This window comes from Corvus hawaiiensis, chromosome 2, assembly GCF_020740725.1.
Source record: "Corvus hawaiiensis isolate bCorHaw1 chromosome 2, bCorHaw1.pri.cur, whole genome shotgun sequence".
Classification (NCBI taxonomy): domain Eukaryota; kingdom Metazoa; phylum Chordata; class Aves; order Passeriformes; family Corvidae; genus Corvus; species Corvus hawaiiensis.
This window is the reverse complement of record NC_063214.1, coordinates 51,903,686-51,929,044: the sequence shown is the minus strand read 5'-3', so window position 1 is coordinate 51,929,044 and position 25,359 is coordinate 51,903,686. Positions and strand designations below refer to the sequence as shown.

The 25,359-nt window shown below is 45.4% G+C and overlaps 2 protein-coding genes across 3 annotated transcripts in view; one reads left to right on the top strand and one right to left on the bottom strand.

Moving 5' to 3' along the window:
• Window positions 1–25,359, top strand: part of FLT1 (fms related receptor tyrosine kinase 1) — a 109,206-nt gene that overhangs the window by 78,856 nt on the left and 4,991 nt on the right. The window contains exons 16-29 of one of the 2 annotated variants that reach the window (XM_048294969.1): window positions 2,962–3,068; window positions 6,364–6,502; window positions 11,496–11,600; window positions 14,060–14,173; window positions 14,942–15,030; window positions 16,794–16,980; window positions 17,398–17,495; window positions 18,020–18,142; window positions 18,835–18,946; window positions 20,560–20,659; window positions 21,981–22,086; window positions 22,180–22,310; window positions 22,706–22,790; window positions 23,652–23,743. In XM_048294969.1, coding sequence (XP_048150926.1) covers window positions 2,962–3,068; window positions 6,364–6,502; window positions 11,496–11,600; window positions 14,060–14,173; window positions 14,942–15,030; window positions 16,794–16,980; window positions 17,398–17,495; window positions 18,020–18,142; window positions 18,835–18,946; window positions 20,560–20,659; window positions 21,981–22,086; window positions 22,180–22,310; window positions 22,706–22,790; window positions 23,652–23,743 — 1,588 coding nt within the window. The remainder of the gene's footprint in view (window positions 1–2,961; window positions 3,069–6,363; window positions 6,503–11,495; window positions 11,601–14,059; window positions 14,174–14,941; window positions 15,031–16,793; window positions 16,981–17,397; window positions 17,496–18,019; window positions 18,143–18,834; window positions 18,947–20,559; window positions 20,660–21,980; window positions 22,087–22,179; window positions 22,311–22,705; window positions 22,791–23,651; window positions 23,744–25,359) is intronic. The other variant, XM_048294970.1, reaches the window with a different exon arrangement.
• Window positions 8,707–25,359, bottom strand: part of PAN3 (poly(A) specific ribonuclease subunit PAN3) — a 102,935-nt gene continuing 86,282 nt past the window's right edge. Inside the window, exon 20 of the mRNA XM_048294974.1 lies at window positions 8,707–14,300. Coding sequence (XP_048150931.1) covers window positions 14,274–14,300 — 27 coding nt within the window. The 3' untranslated portion in view covers window positions 8,707–14,273. The remainder of the gene's footprint in view (window positions 14,301–25,359) is intronic.

Here is a 25,359-nt window from a genome sequence, read left to right as displayed (position 1 = left end):
CGTTGTTGTGCCTTTTGAGTCATGCTGAAGTAATCAAGAACTTCGCCATGAAGTTTAAGTGGAATGCCTGCAGCTACTAAATGAAGCTCAGCCTGGGTAATGACTTAAGTTTGTAAGAGTGAAGGTGGACATCAGGGGACACTAAGACTCCTGTTACCTCAGAATTCCACCAGAGAGGGTTGGAATGGAGCCCTGGTGGTCAATAGTTCAACCTCAGTTCAAACGAGGGTCATCACCAATGGTCTGGCTAAGCTATGGCGACCTCCAAGGGTGGACATTCTTCAGGATGTCCGGTCACCCATCCCGATGCTGCAGCACTAGGATTGTGAGATCACACGGATTAAGCAGGGTAGATCCCATTGGGGTAGGGGTGAGGGATGCTTTAGCTGCAGCAGATTAGCATTGTTGCCCCAGGCATTGCTTTTTCCCTGGTTGACACCTGAGCTGCACTGCAATGTTTAGGTGTTTAGAGCTGAAATCCTAATGGGAAAGCCCATGTCAGCCAAAGGCTTGAGGTGGTAGCTGGAGGGATCAGCACATTAACCCAGGCTCTCATCCTGGCATACTTGCATTGTTCTAATGGCTTCTGTTGCTATGAAAAAGAGAAGATGCTGCTGGTGGCACTGCTTCACTCGCCCCCACATCACCCCTCTGCAGTCCTGCACAGACATGGGGTGGTGCAGGGGGGCTTTGGAGGGGCTCTGGGGGAGAAAGGGGGCTGCTGCTTGGGGCGGTCAGGCAGATGGGACAGAGCTGCACACTGGTAAAAGTCTTTGTCTAATGAGGTGTTTGCTGAGTAAAGGTCTGGGATGGGGGTGTAAGGGGAAGACAGAAATCTTTGGCTACCAGGCAAAGAGAAGGATTTAGTGCTGGTTACAGCCTCACCAAAGTCTGCTAATCCTAAGGCCTCTTCTGAATGTTTTTGTCTGTTCTGCCTCAAATCAAACCTTTTTCTATCCACCTGAGAGACACTCAGAGAGCTCTGACTTCAAGGCTTTTAGCAAGACTAGGAGTCTGGCATTTGATAACCCAGCCCAACCTCAGCTTGGAGAAATGCTTTCCGGTTGCCTTCATTTACCCAAACATTTCAAAGACAGCACCTTTGCGTCTCTTTGCTGACTCCTGGGCAGCTACTGAAGTGGTTAGACGGTTGCTGCCTTCCACCTCAGGCCTGGCTGTACCTCATGGGTTTTCCATATCCTGCATATGAAGCTGTGGCAACCAATGAACCTTCAGCCCCTCCAGGTTTTGCTGAATAAATGTCAGAAACTATTATCTTCCATCTGCAGGAGCGCTGTTCAGAAGCAAGAGGAGACTATCCGTATGTAAAAGGGAATACTGATGCCAGAGACTGGGCAAGCTGCATTAGGTGTATTATTTGTGCCATCACTATGTTCCATATCTAAACCAAGTACTTAAAAAAATGCTTGTGAAAAAAGAACACTGTTGGTATTTTTGGGGACTATTGTATCTCCATTTGTAGTTGCAGCCATGTTTTTCCTCAATGAGCTTTATTCTCAAAGCTCCAGAATGGACATGCCAGGGGAATCTTAGATATGGGGCAGGAATACAAATGTGATCATCATTTTTAGGGAGGGAAGACATTATGCTAATTAAGGAACACATCCTCTGAACAAAGCTCTGTAGCCTTGCCTAAAACCAGGCAGCACATTCCTCTGGATTACCAGGTAAACCCACCAGTGAGACATAATAATACCTTATTCATTTGTCAGGAGCAACACCAAGCTGCCAGGCTCTAAAACTCTGCAAGTGCAGTTGACAAAATACTGTGAAATCATGTTCCAAATTACTCCTGCTTGTCCTCTCATGTACCCTCTCTGGAGGGTATATCAGAACAAGCGGCAGGATATGATGGTTCTTTTTGCATTTGCTACCAATCAGATGGAAAACATACTGTGGGGAGTGTGGGATTTTGATGCGATCACAGGATTTGCAAAACAAACTGCTCTGAAACTATTTTACAAATCCCTAAATAGCAGTCTGAAGTGAGTTTTATTCTGGCTTTTTTTAAGATCCATCAGTGGGCTCTAATACTTTCCAGATTTCTAATGTTCGTGGTTTTTTGCTGCTTCATTTTCATTTGTTGTTGGTTTTGTTTTTCCCTTTCTGTGCTTAATCTGGTACCTGGTTCTCCCAGATATCTGGGTTCTGTGAGGTGCTGCTGGGAAAGGAGGGGGTCCCGTGTTCCCTCAGGGAGCCTGGCCATGTGCTGCTCCTGTGACTGGCAAGAGACCTGAGGGCACAGAGTCTGCCAGGGGAGCAGTGGATTGGAGGGAGTGCTCAACCATATGCCCTGGGTTTCTGCCCAGTGGGAATGAGGCTCAAGACCCCTGGACCATGCTGTGTATGAGCTGAGCTCCCTGGTGACAGAACAGATTCGTCCAAGCCATGGGAAGAAGAGCTCACGGACTCCTGCTGGCAGCACCATGAGTCTCCAAGAGAATCCCCAGCTCCCACCCAGCGATGGTTTTGCTGAGGGCTGGTGGGTTTCCAGCATGTCTGGGATGGAGGTGCAGGCTGCAGAGCTCAGCCAACAGCAGGGAAGAGCTCTCTGAGCAGTGGATGAGGAAAGGCATCAGGTCCTGGACAGCAAACCCAAGCAGCAGCACTGCAACATGCCCTGGGTTGCCCTTGGAGTCACTGATGCCTACACCAGCACAAGCCCTCCCAGGAGCTTCTCCTGCACGTTAGCAGCAGCTCTCACACCACAGTACTGCCTGTGGGAAAGGCCCAGCAGAGCCATCCCCTCTGTGCAGCCTTGTCCTCTCCTGAGGCTGCAGGAGACCTTTTTTTTGGCTCTGTGAGCCAGTCCAAACAGAGATTAATACCCCATTGAAAAGAGCTGGTCCTTCCTGGTATTTTATTTTAATGGCAAAAAAACATGAAGTGCCCTTGGTTTGCAGGTCATTTTCTAATATGTTTACCACTTGATTTTCCCAGGCATATCAGAGAGGTCAAACCTGGAGCTGATAACTTTGACCTGTACCTGTGTGGCTGCGACGCTGTTCTGGCTCCTGCTGACCCTCTTCATTCGCAAGCTGAAGAGGGTAAGAACAGACAGGGATCTCCCAGTGACACCTGTGTCTCCTTGGAAGCCCTTTGCTCACATCAGAAAATTTTTCCCATGCTGCTGGGATTGCTGAGTCTACCAAAGAAAAAATGTGTTTCACTTTCACAGCACCAAGCCTGCCAGAGCTCAAGGAGTGTTTGGACAACACTCCCAGGCACATGGCATGACTCTTGGGGCTGTCCTGTGCAAGGCCAGGAGTTGGACTTTAATGATCCTTGTGGGTCCCTTTCAACTGAGAATATCCTGTGATTCTGTGATTCTTTGATACTGCTCACCCTTGTTCCTGGTGCAATAACCAGGCTGCTGGTGGATGCTGGAGAACTGTGACTTGCAAGGCTGAGTATGAGTAAGCCAGAAAGAAAAGCCTGGGTGGGGGACAAGGCTCTGAGGCTCACAAGAATTTGGGTGCCTGACTCACACCCAAGGCATCCTCATTCCCTTATAAAAACTGTGGGGGTTTGGCATCTTAATGTCTTTGAAGATCTGAGTGAGTGGGAATGACAGATCTTCACAGAATGTGCTGGGGTCTGGTTTGCACAGTGTCTGGTATGATTACATCACTTCCAAAGTAATATTTTACTGAAGGAGTTTTGATGGTGCAGCTTCAAAAGCAGGTGATCCTGTATCATCATGATGAATTTAACTGCCCCTGCAGCTGACCCTCCTTCTTGTCCGAGGCTGACTGTGATTGTCTAAAACCCCTTTTTGCTGACAGCACCCTGTCTGCATTGTATGGTGTGTGCAGGTTAAACCACAGCAGCTTTCCCAAGCAGAAAATACAACTCCTCAGCCCTGCAGGAAGACCTCAGTGTAACCTGTAGGAGCAGATGGATTTGAGGGAAGGTACTGGGGCACTGCAAGACATGAGCTGAGAAATGGCTGCGTGCCCCCCCCGTCCTCACTCCCACAGCACCACCAGCCCAGGGGTATCACAGAGCAGCACCACAGGGATCTGCTCACAGCCACCACAGCTGAGCATGTCCCAGCTGGCTGAATGATGCTCACTAAAGGTCCACTGCAGCCTGGAAGCACCATTTTCTCTCAACCTGCATTAAGGCCTTCCGGTATCTTAGGTTGGGTTCTGAGGACATTTATTGACTGATGGGAAAGCAGCACTAGACCTCCAAATCAGGGTGGTATGGCAGCAGTCACTCTGCCTGCATTCCTACTGCTGCAAGCCTTAGTGAGGAGAAATGTGTGGGAGTTTGGGGGAAAAGGAAAGCAAAGGTCAGCTGAAGCTGTGGAGAAACTTCATAGCTGTAAGAGAAATTACAAGGCAAGTGGGACCAGTTCTGAATGCTCAACAGCAACGATGAGGCAAGTTATAGCATGACTGCAAATCTTGGGAAAAAGTGAGCTTTAAGTGTAGCAAGGGGCTGCAGATCTTTTTCGTTTATTTTTTATGAGACCAAAACTTGTTAGATTGTTAAAAGATAATAAAAACATCATCATTGCTGTAGAACAAGGGACTTTGACTAAATGATGTGTCAAGGCTCCTTTCCAGATGAGCCTTTCCAGCTAGTGCTAGTCTGTGTTTATGGTCTTCTCTGTGTTTCTCTTATAAACCCTTACTCTCAAAGATTTATGTCTGGAATTAGCTCTGAATTAAATTTTACGTAAAAATTATGTGGCCACAACAGAAAAAAAAATATATGTTCTCCAAAAGCATTTTCTTAAAGCATCTCTGTGATACACACAGGGACAGATTATATCCTTAACAATGTTTTATCATTGAAAATGTTGCTTCAAATCTCTAATTGTGCCAAAAATTTGATATTGAGTGCATGTGAAGAAAGAACTGTGGGAAAATGTCTGAATTTTCCACTCCCCTATTGCTTTTTCTGGGACGGGTCCACTTAAAAGGCTCTTCTGATGTGATGGGTAGGAGCAGTCTGGTACACACATCTCTAACTAGAAATGCCCTTTCTGGAGCACCACACAAGTTTCTGTTTCTACCCATATCCCACTTATCCATGCCCTTTTCAGACTTAGTGAATGGTTTGGAGCCAGGTTTTAAGCCTCCTGACTTTTCCCCAAGTATCAGTGCAGTCCTTCTTGGGACAAAATTTATGGCTTTGGGTAGGGTGAAAAGCAACTAGAACAGCAGTTGTTAATTACTGTCATTTTAGTTTAGTTCTGTTTGTAATCAAGGCATGCACAGCTAGTAATATCCTTCTCAAAAAAACATACCTGGAAATGCAGGTATTAGGGACATATTTCCAAGCTGTAGAGGAGGGAAGTTGAAAGTCATAGGAGGCAGTTAAAGCAAACAATAGAAAAGAGAGTATGTGGTTATATCTGTAAGTTTGTCATATCTGTATGTCTGTGCCCAGGCGCTACTTCCACAAGTTTAGGAAAAACAACACCTTCAGGTTCAGTTCTGCAGATTTCCCATAAATTCCAACCAATAGCCAGGAAATTATGGCAAACACTAGACCTTCTCTATAGAAGTAGAAGTACTCCCGTGTCAAGAAAAGTCCAGTGGATTAGAATGGCAGTCTTGATGCTCTTTGAAGGAACCTGTATTTCAAAATGGATGAACTGCAGGAAAATTTCAGATCAGGTTCATCTTTTCTTATATTTCTTATGTGAAGTGAATAATCCAGTTGCTCAGGAGAAACTAAACTGGCAAATTAACTTGAAATTTTATGGTTTAAATTACGTGTTTGAGTCCAGCTGTTTATAAATTCCTCCAGACTCAAATGATTTGAGTAAATTTTTCCGAAATGATAACAAAGAAATAAAAAAATCCTGAAAATCTGTCAGCAGTTTCTGAAGTGCATAATGTCCAGTGTCCTGACAAGTAGTCTTGCACAACTTCTAACCACATATGACCCATCTTTGTGGGATATATGGAACAAATAAACCCTGGCAGTAGAACTCCATCTGTTTCATGTGGCCCCTTCTTGCTTTGCACAATCATGAAGGAAAGTTATTCTTATCAGCAATGTTTAGTCACTTGCTGAAAATATTTCTCCTGATTGTGCAGGGGGCCTGTGTCCTAACACCATGTGTTAACACAGACCCACATGGATTTCACTGAAGAAACTGGTATGTCACATGGGAGGAAAGCTAAAGGAAGGAGTTTCTTTTATATAAAAACTCTTGCAATATATAGAAAAGCCAAAGGGAGCTTAACCAAACCATCCACTGTGCAGTGAAAACACGCAGCTTTGTGAACAGAATGAACTTGGAGCCCTTGATCCAAACAAGAAGATGCTGACAGATAACCTTATCCTCTTTTTCATTTTGCATTATTCTTTGTTTTCTAGCCTTATTCCTCTGAATTGAAGACCAACCATTACCTGTCAATCATAATGGATCCCGATGAAGTCCCCTTAGATGAGCAATGTGAACGTCTACCTTATGATGCCAGCAAGTGGGAAATTGCAAGAGAAAGGCTTAAACTAGGTAATATTGGAACAGTTTGTGTAGTGTGTGCATGGATTGAATAAGACGTACCTGTAACTGTGGGTAAAGGGGAGCTGGGTGTGTTCTAGGCACTGCCAGGTTTGGTGTGACCTATTCCACACTGAGAGCATTGATCTGTGAATGAATTACAGCCTTTAGGACTGACCGACCACGTCTACTTGACTTTTCACATGTATATTTTGACTCCATGTGGGAAAATGAAAGTGGAACCACAGGACCATTTAGGTTGGAAAAGACCCTAAAGATGAAGTCCAGCCATGAATAATCTACCTGTTCACTCCAGGAAAAAGCTGTGGGAGACAGTGGCAAAGGCTTTACTAAGGTCCAGGTAGACAACATCCACGGCCTTTTCCTCATCCATTAAGTTGGCCCCCTGGCCACAGAAGGAGAATATAGACAAGAGTGATGCATTCTATTTTGGAAACTGATTTACTTAAAACATGACACAAACAAGGCAACCAAAGAATTCCAAATCAGGCTGCCAACTTCGATGTTTCTCTCTCTAGACTCAGGAGCCTGATCTTTGGCATTTACTGTAATTTTGGTGATTCACTATAATAATGATGAAGGGTCTGGAGGGAAAGCTGTATGAGGAGCAAATGAGGTCACTTGGTCTGTTCAGCCTGGAGGAACTCATTGCAGTTACAACTTCCTTGTGAGGGGGAGAGGAGGGGCAGGCACTGAACTCTGCTCTGTGGTGACCAGTGACAGGACCCGAGGGAATGGCCTGAAACTGTGTCAGGAGAGGTTTAGACTGGGTAGTAGGGAAAGGTTCTTCACCCAGAGGGTGGTTGAGCACTGGAACAGGCTCCCCAGGAAAGTGGTCACAGCATCAGCCTCACAGAGTTCAAGAAGCATTTAGACAACACTCACAGGCACATGGTGTGCTGCTTGGAGTTGTCCTGTGCAGGGCCAGGATCATCCACAAGGATGATCCTTGTAGGTCCCTTCCAACTCAGGATATTATATGATTCTATGGTTTTCCTCTCTTTCTTCAACCTGTAAACTTGGAAAAATGCCTGTGCAGAAATGGGTCCTCAAAATCCATCCTGCACCCCTTCCTGTTTCTCCCTTTTCTTTTCTCCAGCACAATCTCCTTGTTTTCTCTCTGTGCTTCAGTTTTATAAATATTCTTGTTATTGCACCATAAAGTGCAAGAATGTGACACGTAAATCCACACATAAATAAATAAATATCCTTGAAAATGTTAAACCTACAGCCAGCTCCCCTGTAGATCTCCCAGCAAAAGGCATGAGTTTGGGACCATTCCTTATTAAGCCTAGTGTGCGGCTGATGGGAAGGGAAGGGAAGGGAAGGGAAGGGAAGGGAAGGGAAGGGAAGGGAAGGGAAGGGAAGGGAAGGGAAGGGAAGGGAAGGGAAGGGAAGGGAAGGGAAGGGAAGGGAAGGGAAGGGAAGGGAAGGGAAGGGAAGGGACCGTATTTTGAAGATGATGAATCCCTCCAGAAACCACACAGGTTTTAGCAAGAAGGTCAACACTAAAATATCAGTGATAAGCTCAGCATTGTTGCTATAGTGCTGTTTGTTCTTTCAGGCATGCATTACATTTGTCCTACAGCAAGGTCTAGAAAATCCTTGCATTTTAGTTAGGAGCTGTAACAGATTCCTCCTGTCCCCCGGGTATCAGGGACCGAACTAGATTAACACACAATGTGCACAGTTAGGATCACACTTAATTTGCCTGCCAGAAGACACAAGGTGACCAGATGTGGATAAGCACAGCTGAAATATATTTCTCTCGATTTATAATTGTCATACACAATTCTGGGAATGCTGGAACCTTGTGCTGGAGTGACTTCAATCTTCAGGCAATTTTCTTACAACGATGGACCAAGAGCCTGATGTGCAGACAATGTGACCACTGGGAAAGAAACAAGCAGAAATGGAATGTAAACACCAAGGAAAAACCCATGCCTTGCAGGGTTAGCGTCTGGAGTCCAGAGGTGACAAACGATGACCAGAGAATGAGTTAAAAGTGGAAGAACTGGTGTAAACAAATAAAGAATGCTGACAATGAATGAGAACCAGATTTGAAGAAGCTGTGTATATGCAGTATGCTAGATTAGCTCAGTGCAAGTCCTGCCTACATGGCAGTTGGCTCAGTCTTTGAGTAACCTTGGCAGTCTCTGAGGATTAGTGTCTCACAAACACAAAATGTTCTTCTATGGTTTTTAAAATATATTTTTATTTAGAAATGCAACCCCTTCCAGCATCTGATGCGACTGTTTTTCTCTTTCCACCTTCTTATCCTCCAGGACACATATTTATTATAACTTTTGCAAAGAAGTATCTCCTTTCAGCCCACATCTCTTTTTCTGTGTGTTCCTCCAACATGCATACACACAGCCCACAGCTGTGATGCAATGCTTATATAACAGGACTCCCCCTTCATCTGTACGTGGTACAGACATTACAGGAAATTTTGTATGGGCATCACTGAAGTCAGGGTAATTAACATTCAGCATAGATTAATCTCACTGAGAGCAAAATGTCATCTTTTCTTTAGGCAGAAAAAGGCTGGTGCTATAAATCACTGTCAGTGTGGTCAGTGATAACACACTGTGTTAGCTGAGCTATCATGCACTTCTTACTCTTGGGCTTGACCTTCCTAATCTGGAGAGGTGACACAGTGCCGATGCTGGGATGCAGGACCCGGGGGAGTGTGGCTGCTGGCTCCAGCTCAGTGTCACACACACTGGTGGCTGCCGGCTTCCCGAGCCCCGCTCCCTCCCCTGCGCTGCAGGACCACAGCGCTGGAGCAGCACTTCCCACTCTCCTGCCCGTGCACAGCTGCCCTGTGTAACATAATGGAAAACGTGAAGCCACATGTGGGGAAAACCCAGATGGCTCAAACCATGGAAGAGAACCTGAGAAATGAACACGCCTTTGAGCCTGTGCCCTCACACAGACATGGGGCGCGGTGTTCTATGCTAATGCCCCAGTCCAGCAAGTGACATTCTTGAAGGACACTGCTAAAATGGGACTGAAATGAAAACCACCTCATCCAAAACTCGTTGACCGAGGTGTATGTTCACTTTAATGCGTTCTAAGCGGCCCAGTAAATCCAAGCCAAGTGTGGAAAACTTAAGTAGATCATTTTGCTTCATTGGTCTGGTTCTAAATGCTGCAACATTACATACCTGAGCATTACCCCAAACATATCCAGTGTAGCTGCTATAAGGCTACGGCAGGCTGACTGCTCAGATGGTTGGGCAACTTAATATTCCTCTGTTTAATAATTTTGTAGTTACTTCGTGTGTCAGCATAAGGGGCTTTTGCACGAACAACCATAGCCACAACTGCGTACTAAACTGGGGAGTTCAGAGCTACATGCCGGAAAGTTAAAGCAGCCCTGTTCTGGGCTGTCATTCAGCATGGTACGAAAAATAGCAGAGCAGCAAAGACGAGTGTTATTACAGCTTCCCATTGAATCACGCTGCTGTTTAGAGAAGGAAGTGCTGTTTCCAGTGCTCATTCTCCTTTATGAAAAGTTAGCAGCTTTTTGCAGCTTTATGAGCCCATGTGTTTTCCAAGTGTTGACTAAGTAGGTTATCACAATGTGGGAAGTGAATTAACAGTGCTGGAAACAGATTCAAGCTATGGATTAAACAAAGGTACGATGGCTTTTATAGGCCCTCAAGCTGCAAGTTCATCATGTAGAAACTGTGAACAGTCAAAACATTAGGGACTAAAAACATGAATTCACTAAGAAAACTGAGACTTGAGTCAATGATGCTTCCCTTACACATCTGCTGAGTGAAGAATCTATATGCAGTAACGGAAAAAGGTGATAGTAGGTTTTTAGACACACACTGATTCATCTGTATTTCTCTAGCAAACACTAAGCCCTTCACAAACCAAGGTCAGCTTGTTGATGCTTTTCAGTCATGTAGATCAAGTTCTTTGTGGTTTTTATTTGCTGTAAAATAATTACAACACTTGCACATCCAGGGTGGAAATAATTTTCTGGGGTTTTTTTGGCTTAGCATATTCCACTTCATGTTTCCATTGCCTTAATAACATATGCTATTTGCTTCTACTGACAGACATACTGAGAATTACAGTTTAGATATAGTATACATATATAAAAGGCAGTATTGATTTAAATTAATACAGACAGAAGCTCTTTTTCTCTGCTTGCAAGAATCTGAGTGGGATTAATCTCTCATTCAGATACCAACAAGGTGGATGTCCAAGTGAGCGCTAGTCAAACACGTGTTCATCATAGGACTAGGCAATTGTCCTGTGGAGATGGTCATGTCGCTTGTGCATATCTGAGAAATAAATATATGGCACATGTTATGCTTTGCTTTTATATAAAGAGCCGACTGCTATTTTCTGCTCTTCTCTACACTGCAGATCCTGCTGCCATACTCTTGCCAGCCACCCTGGTACCCGGGTTCTGATGAAGCACAAAAGCCATCCAAAAATCACTGCTTGGAAATAAAGCTTAGTGCTAGCTGATATGTTGACAAGATCTCCCTGACCAAGCCTTTGACAGCCTCTGTAGAAGGGCAGAGGCAGCCAGACCTGTCCATGTGAACACATTGTCAAAGGGGAAGAGGGTCTGTGTTATTGAAGACATAACTTGCAGCACCACAGGCTGCTGCACCATGCAGTGTGCTCAGGGCAAAGAGGAGCAAAATGTTCCTCTGGCAGAGCTAGACTGAAAAAATCAGGTTTGAAGCCAGTGTACCTCCACTGAATGGTTAATTCATTCAGTGACATTTTCACTCCTATCACTTCCTCCCTCTGAGGACTCTGTCTTCTAACTTGACTGCTTATTTTCAAGAAAACCCCAACAAACCAAAAACCCTAAACCAGCTATATGTTGGAAATATAACTATTGGACTCATTGGAAAGTACATTTTTCAGTTCATGATCTATGAAGCCATTTGCTGACAAGATTCCTTTTTTTACCAAGATGTATCTCTCCACTTTATTTTCTTTACAGGAAAGTCTCTTGGACACGGAGCTTTCGGAAAGGTGGTACAAGCATCTGCCTTTGGAATCAGGAAATCACCAACATGCAGAATAGTTGCTGTGAAAATGCTGAAAGGTATCTTGCTGCAAATCTGCATTGGAAAAAATGATGCCTTATATAGTGGTGCATTCTTTATACAATTGTCTCAAAACAAAGTCTTCCCACAATAACTCTTTGAAGCCTCCAAAATGTGTACAAATCAAGTTTCAGGTCCACCATGAGTGAAATGGCAGAACTATGAAACAAAAATTGCATCCACAGTAAAAAGTCATACCATTATGCTAGACTGACCCTATACTATACTGAATGCTGTAAATTAAATTTAGCCGAAGCATAAGGTATCCACCTTGATATGAAGACACTTGGATGGAAGCTTTCATATTTTCCTTGGTCATTAGCTCCAAAGAATAATCATCTTACTGTTAAAAATGGATGCTTTATGTCTAATTTGCATACGTTTGACTTCTGCATCTCCTTCTAACCCTTTCCATTAGATTAAATAATGATTTTTCTTCATGAAGGCCCTTTCATTAAGCTAAACACATTGAGCAGTTTAAATCTTGGTGGTGCTGTGCAGGTGTGTCCCCTCTGAACTGCCTGCAGGCTCATCACACAGTGCTTAGGATGCTGACAGCCAGGTTGTGCAATGGATTTGCCAGCACTGTTCATACACCAGTGCTCATCTGAAAGTAAAATCATCCCCCAGCTATTCACTGCCACCTTTCTCTTTGGAGCAGAAAGGACAAAACTCCCTTGTTAATTTGAAGAGGGTGCTTGGGATGTTAGCAAGCAGGATGATGTTCAGTCATAGCCTGCAGCAGCTGTGATTGAATTCCCCAACCCAGAGTCCTGGTGGCATCCCTTCATATGTATTTAGCTTTCTCTTCTTTATATGTGTAAGGATCATAGCAGGATTTTTTTTTTGCATTGCCCCAGGAGTTTATGCTGCACTGCTTATCTGCCGTAATCCCTTAATCCTTTCTGGTGCTGTCTCTCTGCCAGGACACATCCCCTATTCTGCCAGTATGGCTTGGATCCCCGATGCTCTCGGCTGACTCTGTTCAGGCACGGTTTGAATAAACCCATCTTAGCCAGTGGCTCCTAGTTTCACATATGCTTACTTATCATTTATCAGGAGATGTGTAGGTGTCAATTCCAGCCCTTGGAGTGGTCTGCCAGGTTCAGGGTTCCTTCATGTACATCAGCAGGCTTCGTGTGCCAGCCAGCGCCACCAACGCAGCAGCGAGTGCTCCTGGAACAAATGGGAGCAGACAGCAGCTACAAGAAGTCTTCCTGGTGGGATTCACATGTGCGTGTGCAGAGTAGATGCTTATATCTGAGTCAGCCACTCAAATACCCTTCACTGGCAGTGCTGAGAAACAACAGCTCATCCCATCCTAAGGCAGATCCCTGCACAGAGGGAGCTGAGTCCTTGTTCAGCTCTGCTGACAATGAAGAGAGCCAGCGGTGACCAGAACTTCTGTTGGTATCTTCAGTATCTCACCTAAAGCGCGGGAGATCTGCCTCATTCCTTGTGTCCTCACCAGATTATCCAGGAACTTTGCAGTCATTCATAGGCTTTATCCTCCCAGAATTCCCATGAGGTGGAGGGGATGTTCTCCACCCATACGAGCCAAGAGCGGGTCACTAAGTAGAAGACAAGTTTTGTGTGGGACACCAAGACAAACTGTTTCCATTCAGATGCTGAAACCAAGCCCTTTAAGACCCAGCTCTAGGGGTTTTTCTGCAAGGCTGTTCTTGGTGTCACTAAACTGAAAAACTCCTTTTGGGCCTACACAAAGCAATATGGTTTTTTTCTTGTTTTCTTAAAGAAATTAAATTCTGCAGGAAAAACTTTTCTCAGGGGAAATTAAAGGTTTCACTCAACACTAAATAGAATGTTTCAGATTTGTTTGAGGGACTTCTTGCATCATTACTATTATTATTGGTCATGACTGGTAAGGGTGAGATGCAGTCAGCTCACTTTAACCAATGAATATTTACTTCCCTGGTCTATCTCCAGGCTTCCTGTATAATGAACAGAACCAGACAGGCATCACCAAGGGGTAGTTCATCTTTTCCTTATACAGATGGCTAAACTTGATGGCTGCATCAGCTTCTGGAAATACTTTGTTCTTGCCACTGACCCCTTAAGATGTTGATTAGTTCAGGCTAGAATATAACCCTTAGCTAAAGTCATGTCAGATGAAACCAGTTCTAGATAGTGTTAATCTTGAAATCCCTTTTTATTTGTTCTTTCATTTTTTTTGGCTGAAATGTCAGAACTATTCATGTGAAAAAAAATTCTTTCAGTTCTAAATATAATAGAGTCTACTGGGAGGAAGCTGAGTGCCTGACTCTTTTTATGGGTTTAATTGCAACCAAGAGGATGCTGAGCAGGGAGGAATAGAGAGAGAACATCAACACAAGAAGTACATCCAGTAATGGAGGTTATTTCAATGGAAAGTAATGAGAAGTGGTAAAGCTCAGCAGGACCAGTTCTTTGCCTTTTCAAATTTATTTTGTATTTACAGAAGGGGCCACAGCAAGTGAGTACAAAGCACTGATGACTGAGCTGAAAATCCTAATCCACATTGGTCATCATCTCAACATTGTGAATTTGTTGGGAGCTTGCACAAAAAATGGAGGTAAAAAAATCTGCACTGCTCTGAAAATGAGTTTGGATTATTCCCCAATAACAGCCAGTTGGCCACGTTGTTTTTCATCCAGAGGTCAAGTTAGTAACTTTTAATATTTGAGCTCATCCTGTAGTTGCTGAAAAAAAGAGAGGAAAAGAAAAAGCGATTTTTAGTCATTTAATGAAGTGATTAAACATTTCCTCTATTTAAACTCTCTTTTAATATTAACATGTGAAGTGTGAATTTAGGAACATGCCACTTGCTGTCCTTTATCTCACTCACTCCACTGCTCAAGCTCAAGTTAAACATGATCTGGAAAGGCTGGGAACAAGGGATATCAGCTGCTGGCCCTGAACTACGAATGACAATACAGCTGTTGTAAAATCTTTCATGATATTACGCTAAGAAAATCAAAAGGCCAGTATGGGAGATTGTTTGTTTTAGATATGTCGCCTATTTTAGTTCAACAAGTGTGTGTGGGCTGTGGGACTCCAGTCTGAACTGTCTGAAGAGGAAACAGAGGGTCCCTCAGGACCCAGATTTAAGACCCAGCTTTCAAAAATTAGGTGCTGCCCTAATTTCCAGAAGCAGTATTTTTTTGATAATGTCCAGTGTCCTTGAAGCAGCCTTCTACTCCCTTGGACATGTTGCCAGTTACTCTGGACTCAAGTTGTAGTTATGGGCATGAAAGACTCTTTCTCAGAGCTGACGCCAGCTTTTATTGCTTTACGCTGCTCAAAATGCTTTTTTTTTTTTTAATTTTATTTAATTGCCCAGGGCCTCTGATGGTGATTGTTGAATACTGCAAGTATGGGAATTTATCAAACTATCTGAAGAGCAAGAGGAATCTTTTCTGCCCTAACAAGGTGAGGAGGCAGATGGTCCTGGTCGGGTTCATCTTTCCTGACCTAAGTGTTGGTAATGTAGATGTCAGCTCTGAGCTGGTCTCCTCAGACTTTCTTCTACCAAAGGAGAGAAATGACTTTTGGGTGAAGTTCACCTGACCTATATTAATACTTGGTGTTGTGCCAAGAAAGGATTCACCTTTCTCTCCCTGACTGTACAAGGAGACTGCTGTGACTCATTTGGCTGGAGCCATCTACAGCAAGGGGAAGTGAATCCTACCCAAAGTGTCCCCATATGCTCTTGCCCGGCTCCTGATGAACCCATTCCTGGTGAGCTTGAGGTCAGCAATGCCAAAGGAAGTGGTTTTGCCCACTGATTTCAATACTGCTGGGAGCACAAACAAGATAATAACAATTAAATCTCATGTCTCAAGACACCCTAATATTCAGAGATTTACAAGTAATCTTATTATTGTGTGAGGAGAAGAGCTATCAAGAGGAAAAGAGATTAGAGTCTTGTCCTCACATCCCACAGCCCTCCGAATCAAATTCATGGTATGTTTCTTATTACAAACCTAAATCCAAATGTCCCAGAAAATTCAAATTATTCCAGAAAAATCCTCCAAAGGATCCAGGGCTCTGAAATGAGGCTTAGGAGCCTGGATACAGAACAGTAGGTCTCAAAATCCCTGCTCAGCTGTGCCAAAAGCTTGGCAGCACCTCAGGGTCTTTTTCAGGAGGGCTCTGTGGGAGAGCCTACTCGAGAGGATATCCCCCTCTAAAAGGCTTTTGCTGAGTCTCTGTTCCCAAGGCTGTTTGTGTTGTACTCCACATGAGACACAGCAGCTGGCTCCTCCTATACGTGTTTGTTGGAGTCCTCTGCTCAGCAGGGAGTATGGCTGGGCAGGCTCCATCCTGAGTGGAGCCACTCCCATACCCCCTTCCCAGCACTACCTAGTGCTCTGGCACCCTTGGGAAGGTTGGCCAGGCAGGAAGGAGGTGGAAGTTTGGCTCTGCACCAGCATGCACAGGGAATAGAGACAGTTACAGGACAAGAGGAAAGGTAAGAGGGGGCAAGAGTATGGCCAGGCAGCCAGGCTGCTCTACAGGTAGCAGTGAGGAAGCTTTTTCCAAACAGTGTTGCATGTGTCCCATTAAACCACCCCATCACTGGCCATAAGAAGAAAGCATCAGATAAAGGCACTGAAGAGAGGCAGTCACTTCCAACAGCAGCTCTGTTTCAAACATCAAGTGCCCTTGCTCCTCACTGAAAGGGCTTACAAGCCCACACCAAACCTGCACAGGGACATAGAGGCAGATGTCTTAAGCAGCCTGGGACAGGCTTGAGATTTGAGGCAGGATTTGAGAGGTCTGGGATGCCTGCATGGTGGGCACAACCTTCCCCACCCACTTCTTTGTGCTCCTTCTCTGTCTGGGGGAGAGAAATGGGCCCTTTCAGATGTCTCATTTCAGGCTGAGGTGAGCCACAGCCCAGCAGAGAGGTCCATCCATACATCCTGCAAATCCTCACTGCGGCAGAGATAGCCCATTGCCCTGGTGCAAGATCATGCTCTGGTGCTCCCAAGCCACCATGTTTCTGCCCTCTGGGGATGAGAACCATGGCAGAGCACAGCCCTGCCACCAGCCCCTGCCCGACACAGTGGCACTGGACACCCCCGCCCGTGAGCGATGTGACCACCCACGCCACAGACCACCAGCCCGGCAGAAAGGCGACTGCAGTGTGACTTGGTTCCTTTCCCACCCCCTCTGCTGCTCTGATGCAGCACCTCTTCTCCTCTGTTTGTTTGAAGGACTCCACTCTGCAGGGAGAGCCAATGAAAGAGAAAAAGGATATTGAGCCAGTGGAAAGCAAGAAACAAAGGCTGGCCAGTGTCACCAGCAGCGAGAGCTTCGCGAGCTCTGGGTTCCAGGAAGATAAAAGTCTGAGTGATGTGGAGGAGGACGAGGAGGGTAGGTATTAATTCCTTCCTGTCCCTACACGGACTGTGATATTTTTACAACATACTGTGAATCCCTGAAATTGTTTTCCTCATTTATCACCCTAATAAACATCCGTGGGAGACGCTCAGAGGGTCATGTCCAGAGGGTAGAAGATTTAAAAAAAGATTATTTCCAGGGTTACTAAATCTGACAGGAAAATGTGTGATTGTTTCTTCTGACTGCTCCTTATCTTTGGGGAAAACACAGCAGTGTCCAAAGCACGGGGTGTAAAGCAAGCACTATTTTTGTTTCCAATGACAGTGGGTTGACCTTCAAACAACCCTCCATGACGACTGAATTTATGGGAATAATGGGGTCTGTAAGAAAGGGGGGAAACAACTGCCTGTGAGGCATCTTTGTAACAAACCCTGCTTTCCACCTCTGCAGATGCTGATGATCTGTACAAGTTGCCCCTCACTATGGAGGACCTGATCTCTTACAGCTTTCAGGTGGCCAGAGGCATGGAGTTCCTCTCCTCCAGAAAGGTGAGTTTTGCACTGAGGGTTTTTCACTGTAGGACAGGATTCAGAGGTGAAATCATGTCTACATTGTAGTGACACCTTCCTTGGGAGAGGTCCCAAAGGAAGAGCCGTTTTCCTCTTGGCATTATAAATATAACTGTGTTTATCCAAGTATCCATAGTCCATAAACACAGGATCATGACTGAAGCCAGTGGGTCAAGCTCATTCATTTGGGGAAGATCTTTCGGGTGTGGTAGGTTTTTCCTTAATTTCAACATATATTAGGGAGCTCCAAATGATTCAGCTCTTTCCCTGCAAATATCAAAGGGCTTAAAAACTTGTCACTTTCTGGATTTAGTATTTTTTTTTTTTTTTTTTAATAATTACCACTCTTCACAGTAACTTCATGTAAACTACAGGCAACTTCCCTAAAAAAATTTAATTTATCAATAATAATAATAATACAATATTTAAAGGATATGGGAGACAGGAAATTTGTGGGCAGGAATAAGGAAATGCAGTTTGATTGTCACACTGTTTTATTATAGTGCATTCATCGTGACCTGGCAGCCAGAAACATCCTTTTATCTGAGAACAATGTTGTGAAGATCTGTGATTTTGGCCTCGCAAGAGATATTTATAAGAATCCTGATTATGTGAGAAAAGGAGATGTAAGTCAAGATGCTGTTTATTTACCCCAATGTTTATAACATGTCATTTCACACTGTCCACCAAAATGTTCTGTAGACGTTCACACTTCCCGAATTAAGACCTCAAAAGCTGTCATGGTTTTTATGTGAAGATGAGCTATCCAGATGTGTTGTGGGTCTGGGAAGCATTTCTATCCTCAGGCATAAGGCTTAGACATGCTAACTGCTTCACAGCTTTGCCCGGCTAATACTTTATTTTTTAGACATTTCTTGGCTGGCACACCAAAACCCCTTTACTCTGTAAGCTTCCTTCAAGGAAACCAGTCCCTCCAAAAGAAGGTGTGTTCCCCAAGAATATCTCCAGCAGCATTATAGCACGGTTGGTGCTCGGATGCAGGGTTTCCTGCCCTGTCTCTGTGATGCTGGCAAGAGACTTCTGCTCCTACATACCCCCACATCCCTGTAAGGAAAAGGCCTGGTCATGAGTTTCCAATGTCTGGTGTTTTGTGCCACAGGTTTTTTAAAAACAGCCTTTTACTCCAACAATTTGTTAAGTGTATGAATGAGTGTGGGTTTATCTTGACTGCCTGTAAGGAAATCCCACAGGTTCCTGCTTGAATGGTAATTATTTACATTAACAATATATAGCTGATACATCTATGATTAAAATCTTTTGGGCTTTGAAAAAGTCAGATTTGTCCCTTTTACTCCAGGCTCGACTTCCTCTCAAGTGGATGGCTCCTGAATCCATATTTGATAAAATCTACAATACAAAAAGCGACGTGTGGTCCTATGGGGTCTTGCTGTGGGAGATATTTTCCTTGGGTATGTTAACTCTGCACCCCAGGAGCTTGACAGTAGTGGGGACTGCAGCTTGGGGAAAACATCCATTACCTTCAATGATCTTTTGCTAGGTGTTTCAGAAAGACCTAAATCAGTCAGAAGTGAGGTGTGTGGGTAGAGGCAGAGGGATTATCGTGCCCCTGTGAACTAGAAATTTTGGTGGTTGTAAGAGCACTGAAAGCTCATTTGCCAAGCTGAAAGCCTTAGCAGATAGCACACCTGAGAACTTTACCACCTGCTTCTGCCATGGGCAAAACCTAAGCTTCCCTCTTTTGCCTGTAGAAACCTTAGGTAGAGGATGCAGAGCAGCACAACCAGAGCAGTCACAATGCTTTGACTGACGGCACAAGCCAGGAAAACAGGGCAATTTTTAAAGCATTTTAATGGAATGTGGAACCCTGTGGGATAACACACAGCTGTTATCCTGGGTCATCAACTGCCCAAGACCAAGGCACCACCTCCTGTGCCACAGACAGCATTGAAGACACTGAGTGCCATGAGCTGGGTGCTCTCCCAAAAGCTTCTTACTCCTCTTGTGGGAGCAAGGGCGCCAAACCCACAGTTTGCATGTCTCAGATTCTGTCACCTCCATTTCCAGCCCGAGCCCAGGAGGTCCCCCCAGCGCAGGAGGGATCCAGCAACCCCTCACCCAGGCTACTGACATAGCAGGCAAAAAGCATCTGCACGGATGCTGCAGGAGGAACTAGAGCATGCAATCTGAAATTAAAACCCAGTGAAGCCTTTTTTTTCCCCTTTCTTTCATGTGGAAAAGGCAGGATACAAGATGTACACTGAGTGGAACAACAATGACCATCAGAATAGAAGAATCTTAATTGAGTTCAACACAGAGGCTGACAAAAGAGGCGAACAGCAGAGGAAACAATACTATACAATTCTCAGGACAATCAATCATTTATTAGTTTAAATACGTGTTGTTGGTCAGCCTGCCAACTCTTGTGATTTTATGGTCAGCCTCATAATACCTGCTATTTTTTTCTTAAAGCACCAGCTCCTTGAACCTGGTAACTCTCTGACTCTATGAAAGGTCTTTTTTTTTTTCATTTTCCCTTTTCCTGATTTTTTTTGTCTACAGAAAAAAAAAAGACTAACAATACAATCAGGCTGCATCTGAAAAACACAGAAAACAGAAAAACAGTGCAAATGTACTGTGATCTGATCTAAAACAATGATTTCATTTTTGTCAAGGTGATTTTGAGCATTTGGGGTTTGTTAATATTGTGCTCACTAGAATTTGGAATAGTACAAACCAACAGAGAGATTAGACTTGGCTTTTCAAGGGATAGTGCTCAAATCAAATTCATGTGTATTTTTTTCTGTTCAGGCCAGGAAAGCCCCACCAATAGTTGTGGTCTTGATCTTGCCCCCCCTCCAAAGACTGGGGCTTGGAGCATGATCAGCAGTAATTCCCTGCCTGTGGCAGCTGGCAGGGCCAGACCCTGCAGGGGGGTCTCCCCCTGACCCCCAGCTCTGCAACCTGATGCTGCACACCCCAAGTGTTTGAGGGAGATGCATAGGGCCACAGCTAGGTCACAGGTACTCAAGGCACGTATCTATTCTCCGAATGCCACCTGCAGGTGCCTCTCCTTACCCTGGAGTCCAAATAGACGAGGATTTCTGCAGCAGGCTGAAGGAAGGCACAAGGATGCGAGCCCCGGAGCAAGCGACTGAGGAGATGTAAGATGCCTTTGCTTGCCTTGTGTACCACTGCCCTCCTGGGCTGCCCTGCAGATGATGTTCCAGTCTCTGTAAAAGCACTCTGTGCCAGCCTAAGGAAAAACGACCCAATCCTTCATCGGTACCTTCTTGTGCACCCCCCACCCTGGTCCCTGGCTCTCCCATAGAGTAGGAGAGGGTAGGGAGCAACACAGACCCGAGCCCAGTGCAACACCAGGGCTGGGCTCTGAGGGGAGCTGAGCAAGGAGGAGGAGGAGGGGGAGGAGGAAGGTCATTCATTCCTCACGAGGTTTAACATTTACTGACATGCACACAGATAAGTGCTGGAGGAATGTGGCATTATTAACACTGTCTTAGGAAGTGGCAGCAGAGGCTTCCTCGCAATCACTCGGGTAAGGAGGGCCCACCCTTTCCTGCACACGATGTCTGATGGCAGAGGAAGGTGACGGGGACCTGCAGCCTCCCCGCCCGGGTTGTCTGAGTCCTTCCACCGCCACATCAGCTGTCGCTCCCTGCTCCCCGGCCTTCAGGTGCAGTCTCAAGCTGCTGCTGCATGGCCAACATCTTTCTGGAGACCCAGGTGTGTCAGGACAGAGCACCTTGCCAGGGGAGGCACATGCAGCACACTGAACATGCACCCTGTGACACAAATCATTGAGGACCACGAACATGTCCAGGGTATTTTATCTCTGGAGGCAAAATCAAGTACGTGTGGGTGCCGTGGTGCCTTCCCGAGTGCTATGTCATGACTCTAAATAGCAACACTTACCAAAAAATAGTTCTGGCAGAAGAAAAGGATGCGAGACAGCCATACGTATCTGGGAGTACTGCCCATTGACTAATTTTATTATCCTAGTGACTGTAGATAAGAGCTTTTTTTTTTTCTCTCTTCCACATATTTTATTGCAGGAAGGAAAGCTCAGCTCAACTAATACAAGGAAGTGACACATCCATATAAGTCATCTTAGGATGCCTTTAGGATACCTTAACCTAAACATTGCCACTTCATAGACGCTTAATACAAAGGTTTAATGCTTAATTAGGAATGAAAAAAAGGAAGTATGACTGGTTGGCTGAATTATCCTTTTGATGTGGTTTTCCAGGGTGTTGCAGGACAGTTTTCTTTTTTTGTGGAAAGTTTACTATTTTACTTTTAGGAAGAGGCCTCGATGGTGTTAGAGAGAATCTTTGTAAAACCAAGCAGGTTGAGGAGTTATCATCTGTATCTGTCTATCGATGACAAGCTGTCAAAGACTGTGCTGCCTTGGATCAAACTGAGCTGTAACCCCACCATGTGCTCACTTTGCTGTTGTCCTCACAGTTACCAAATAATGCTGGATTGCTGGCAGAACAATCCCAATGACAGGCCACGGTTCTCTGAGCTGGTGAAAAAGCTGGGTGACCTGCTGCAAGCAAATGTCCAGCAGGTATTAATGTCACAACCACGTGCTGTCACTGAGACAGGGGCGACTGGCCACGTGGACCCAGGAATAATGCTTTCCTTTCTTGTTCGCCTTTAGGAAGGCAAAGACTACATACCCCTCAGCACAATATTTACAACAGAAAGTGGGTCTCCCCCTGCATCTGGTCCTTTGTGCAATGAAAATTTTCCTGTTACAAGCTCAAGTTGTGGAAGCACTGAAAACATCAGGTGAGATAAGCAAGATTAAGACTGGGTTTCTTTGCTGGGGGTGGTAGCTCGCTGCACAGCCTGCTTTGGACCTGGATGGGAGAAAACAGGGACAGCCCCCAAGTGGCATGAGTGTCCCACCAGTTGCCAAGTCACCCACTGCTGTGGGTCTTTGGAGTGCCCCTGTCCAAGGGGACCTGCAGGTCACAGGGTTCAGGCACTGTGAGAGGGGCAGCTGTGTGTACCCCAGGACTGGGGAGTGAGATTTGGGTGGGGTCTGGTTAACAAGTTCTTTTTATATGACCTACCTCGATGACAGCTGGGAACTGCCTAAAGAAACAGAGAAATACCCAACACTTCCTGCTCGTGCACTTCACACTCTCACCAAAAATTGTCCTGCTTCTCTTGTTGAACAGATACATAAACACTTTCAAAATAAACCCCCCCCAGCGCATAAAGACATTTGAAGAGCTTCCCATCAAGGAAACACTTGTATTTAACGTAAGTGACTCCTGGGCCAAATGGTTTGCCATGCATTTCTTTTTATTTGTGCGACAGATTTAGAGAGGGATAGTCAAGACAGGGGGTTACTGCTTTGTCAGCTCTGATACGAGGTGCAGGATTAGCTGTGCTTGCAACAAGAGGTTATCCCACTGTCCTACAAATTGGGGTCAGAGATCCTTGCTGGCTATGCCATGGGCTGCAAACACTCCTTCCCTGATAAGAAGTGGTCAGTTCCAGTAGGTCTGCACAGTATAGCTACCAGAGTCCCACCTGAAGCCCACTGGTGTGGGAGAAACACAAAAAAATCCCTTGGATTTGCACTTTCACCTGAATAGTAGTGCACAAAGGAGAATCGTGAGTCACTTTTCCATCAGAGGGCCCTGGTAGGAACAAGTCCTGTTATCAGAAGGACTAGCTGGAACCATGTCTAACAATGGGACACACACCCAACCCTGGTGTGGGTGGGCATGGGTGAGAGGATGGGGCAAGCTTTCAGTGAGCCAGTTGAATGCAGCAAGCAGCAGGAGGTGAGAAAGGCACAGTGGTCCTTGCAGGGTTGAACTGGTGGCCGGCCAGAACCTCACACTGTGTGTAGATGCTTTTCTTCTAGCACTCTGCATCTGCATTAACATTAACATTATGCATTAACATATGCATCCCAAGGCATGGGTGGTTTGGAAAGGCACCATTAAATACCTGTGCACTGCAGCACCTCCAGCAGTACAGAGCTGCTGTCTCCTAGAGCTACCGGAGTATCCATGACCAGAAGGATGCTGGAAATCAGACCAAAGAGGAACTGAGTCCTCTGTAAAATACAGTTAACACCTAACAGGACTGCATCTTTCTTTTTTCTTCAAGGATTATCAAGCAGACAGTGGGATGGTGCTGGCTCCAGAGGAACTGAAACGCTTCACATGGACAGGCAGCAAGCAGAAACGGACACTCTTTGGGTCTGTATTTTATGTTCCTTTCTTCTCAGGTTTAAGATGGCAAAGGATAATTCAAGGTCTTTGTGCTAAATCATGCCTCGTGAAAGTAGCTGAGGTGTTCCCAGTCCCTGCAAACACGCTTGCTGAGGTGTGTCTTGCTTGGTTGAATCAACTGTCAATCATATTCCACACCTATGCCTTTGAGGAAGCAAATGACCCTCAACCCCTTCAATGCACATCAGCAATATGATTTACTAGCACTTTATTGATCCACCTAATGCTCAATTTAATGCCAGGCTGGACAAGTGAGTGCCAGAGAGCACTGAACTATGGTAAGAGGCAGGTAACTGTAGGAAACAAGCCCTTAATAATGGGGGAGGAGGAATGAGTGGCTGTGAAGGATTTGCAGTTGTTTCTGCAAGTCCCAAGGGCACCCCAGCTGGGACAAGGCCCCCTGTGCTTGTTTTTGCCCTTTTCCATGACTCAGCTAAGCATGGCCCATTTAACACCCATGGGCTCAGGATGCTGAAGTGGCAACTTTACAATAGATGGATGTGAGGGCCTCACTTCTCTTCCTGCCTTTAAGCACTTGAATATATTGGCCATCTTCCTCCACCTAATTCCTGACAGCTGCCCAAGCAGGGAACTAGGGCTGCTGTAAGAAACGAGTTGCACTGACATGAACTCTCTGTAAATGGGAAGTGTTTATTGTCTCAATGCCGGCGCTGTATCAGTTCCCAGCTGCTGCAAAGCTGGCAGTGTACTGGTTTCAGCTCACTGCTCCCAGCCAGCATGGAGACTGCCCAGACCCAACCCATCGTTCATGTCATGCTGCCAAGTCAAGGCCAGCCTGCCATCCTGCCCGTGCCAAACGTGTCAGTGACTTGCAGTCAGGCAGGCTGGGAGTGTAGCATTGTCTCAAAGAACAATTAAGAGCGGCTGAAACGTGCGGTCAAGGCGGACAGGACTCGCTTCACGAAAGATTCCAGTGCCCGAGAGGCCGTGGGTTGAAGGCACAGAAATACGTGTAGGAGAGCACAGCCGCTCACACGGCTGGAGAGCACGGCCTGGGTGAACGTGCTGCTGGCAGCAGCCGGCAGTGCAGCACTGCTCATGCGTGGCAAAGCCAGGGCAGCACAAGCCACTCCAAACAAATGCTGGGAAACCCTTTCTCCTGCCTTGACCTTTCAGAAAATAGGCTCCTCAGCCAATTTTTGCTACTTCAGCTCTGTTGAGGCATGCTGTCTTTGGAGGAGGCACTACAGAGCTTGGAGTGTATGTGGATATTACAGGGTTCCAAAGGATGGAATGTTCCCTAGAAGTGGTTTAACTCATTTTTTTCTCTGGGTGTTTCAGAAGGCTGCTGTCAGCCACAGGGGCAACATGGCAACCTCCCCAAATGAAATTTATGAAATGCATTTTTCTTTGCATGGCAGAAAATGTATGGAGTGTGTCCCAAGCAACCCTCTGGAAGTGCTTTAAGGGGGATTTTCAAATGCAGAAGGAAAAGGAATGCTTGGATAAGAAAAAATGATTGAACTGAACAGTGGCTATAGAACATAAATCCTTGGGAAAACAGAGCAGTTGACTGAGATCACACAAGGTCATCTGGCCTGCAAGCTAAACAAGTGGTACCG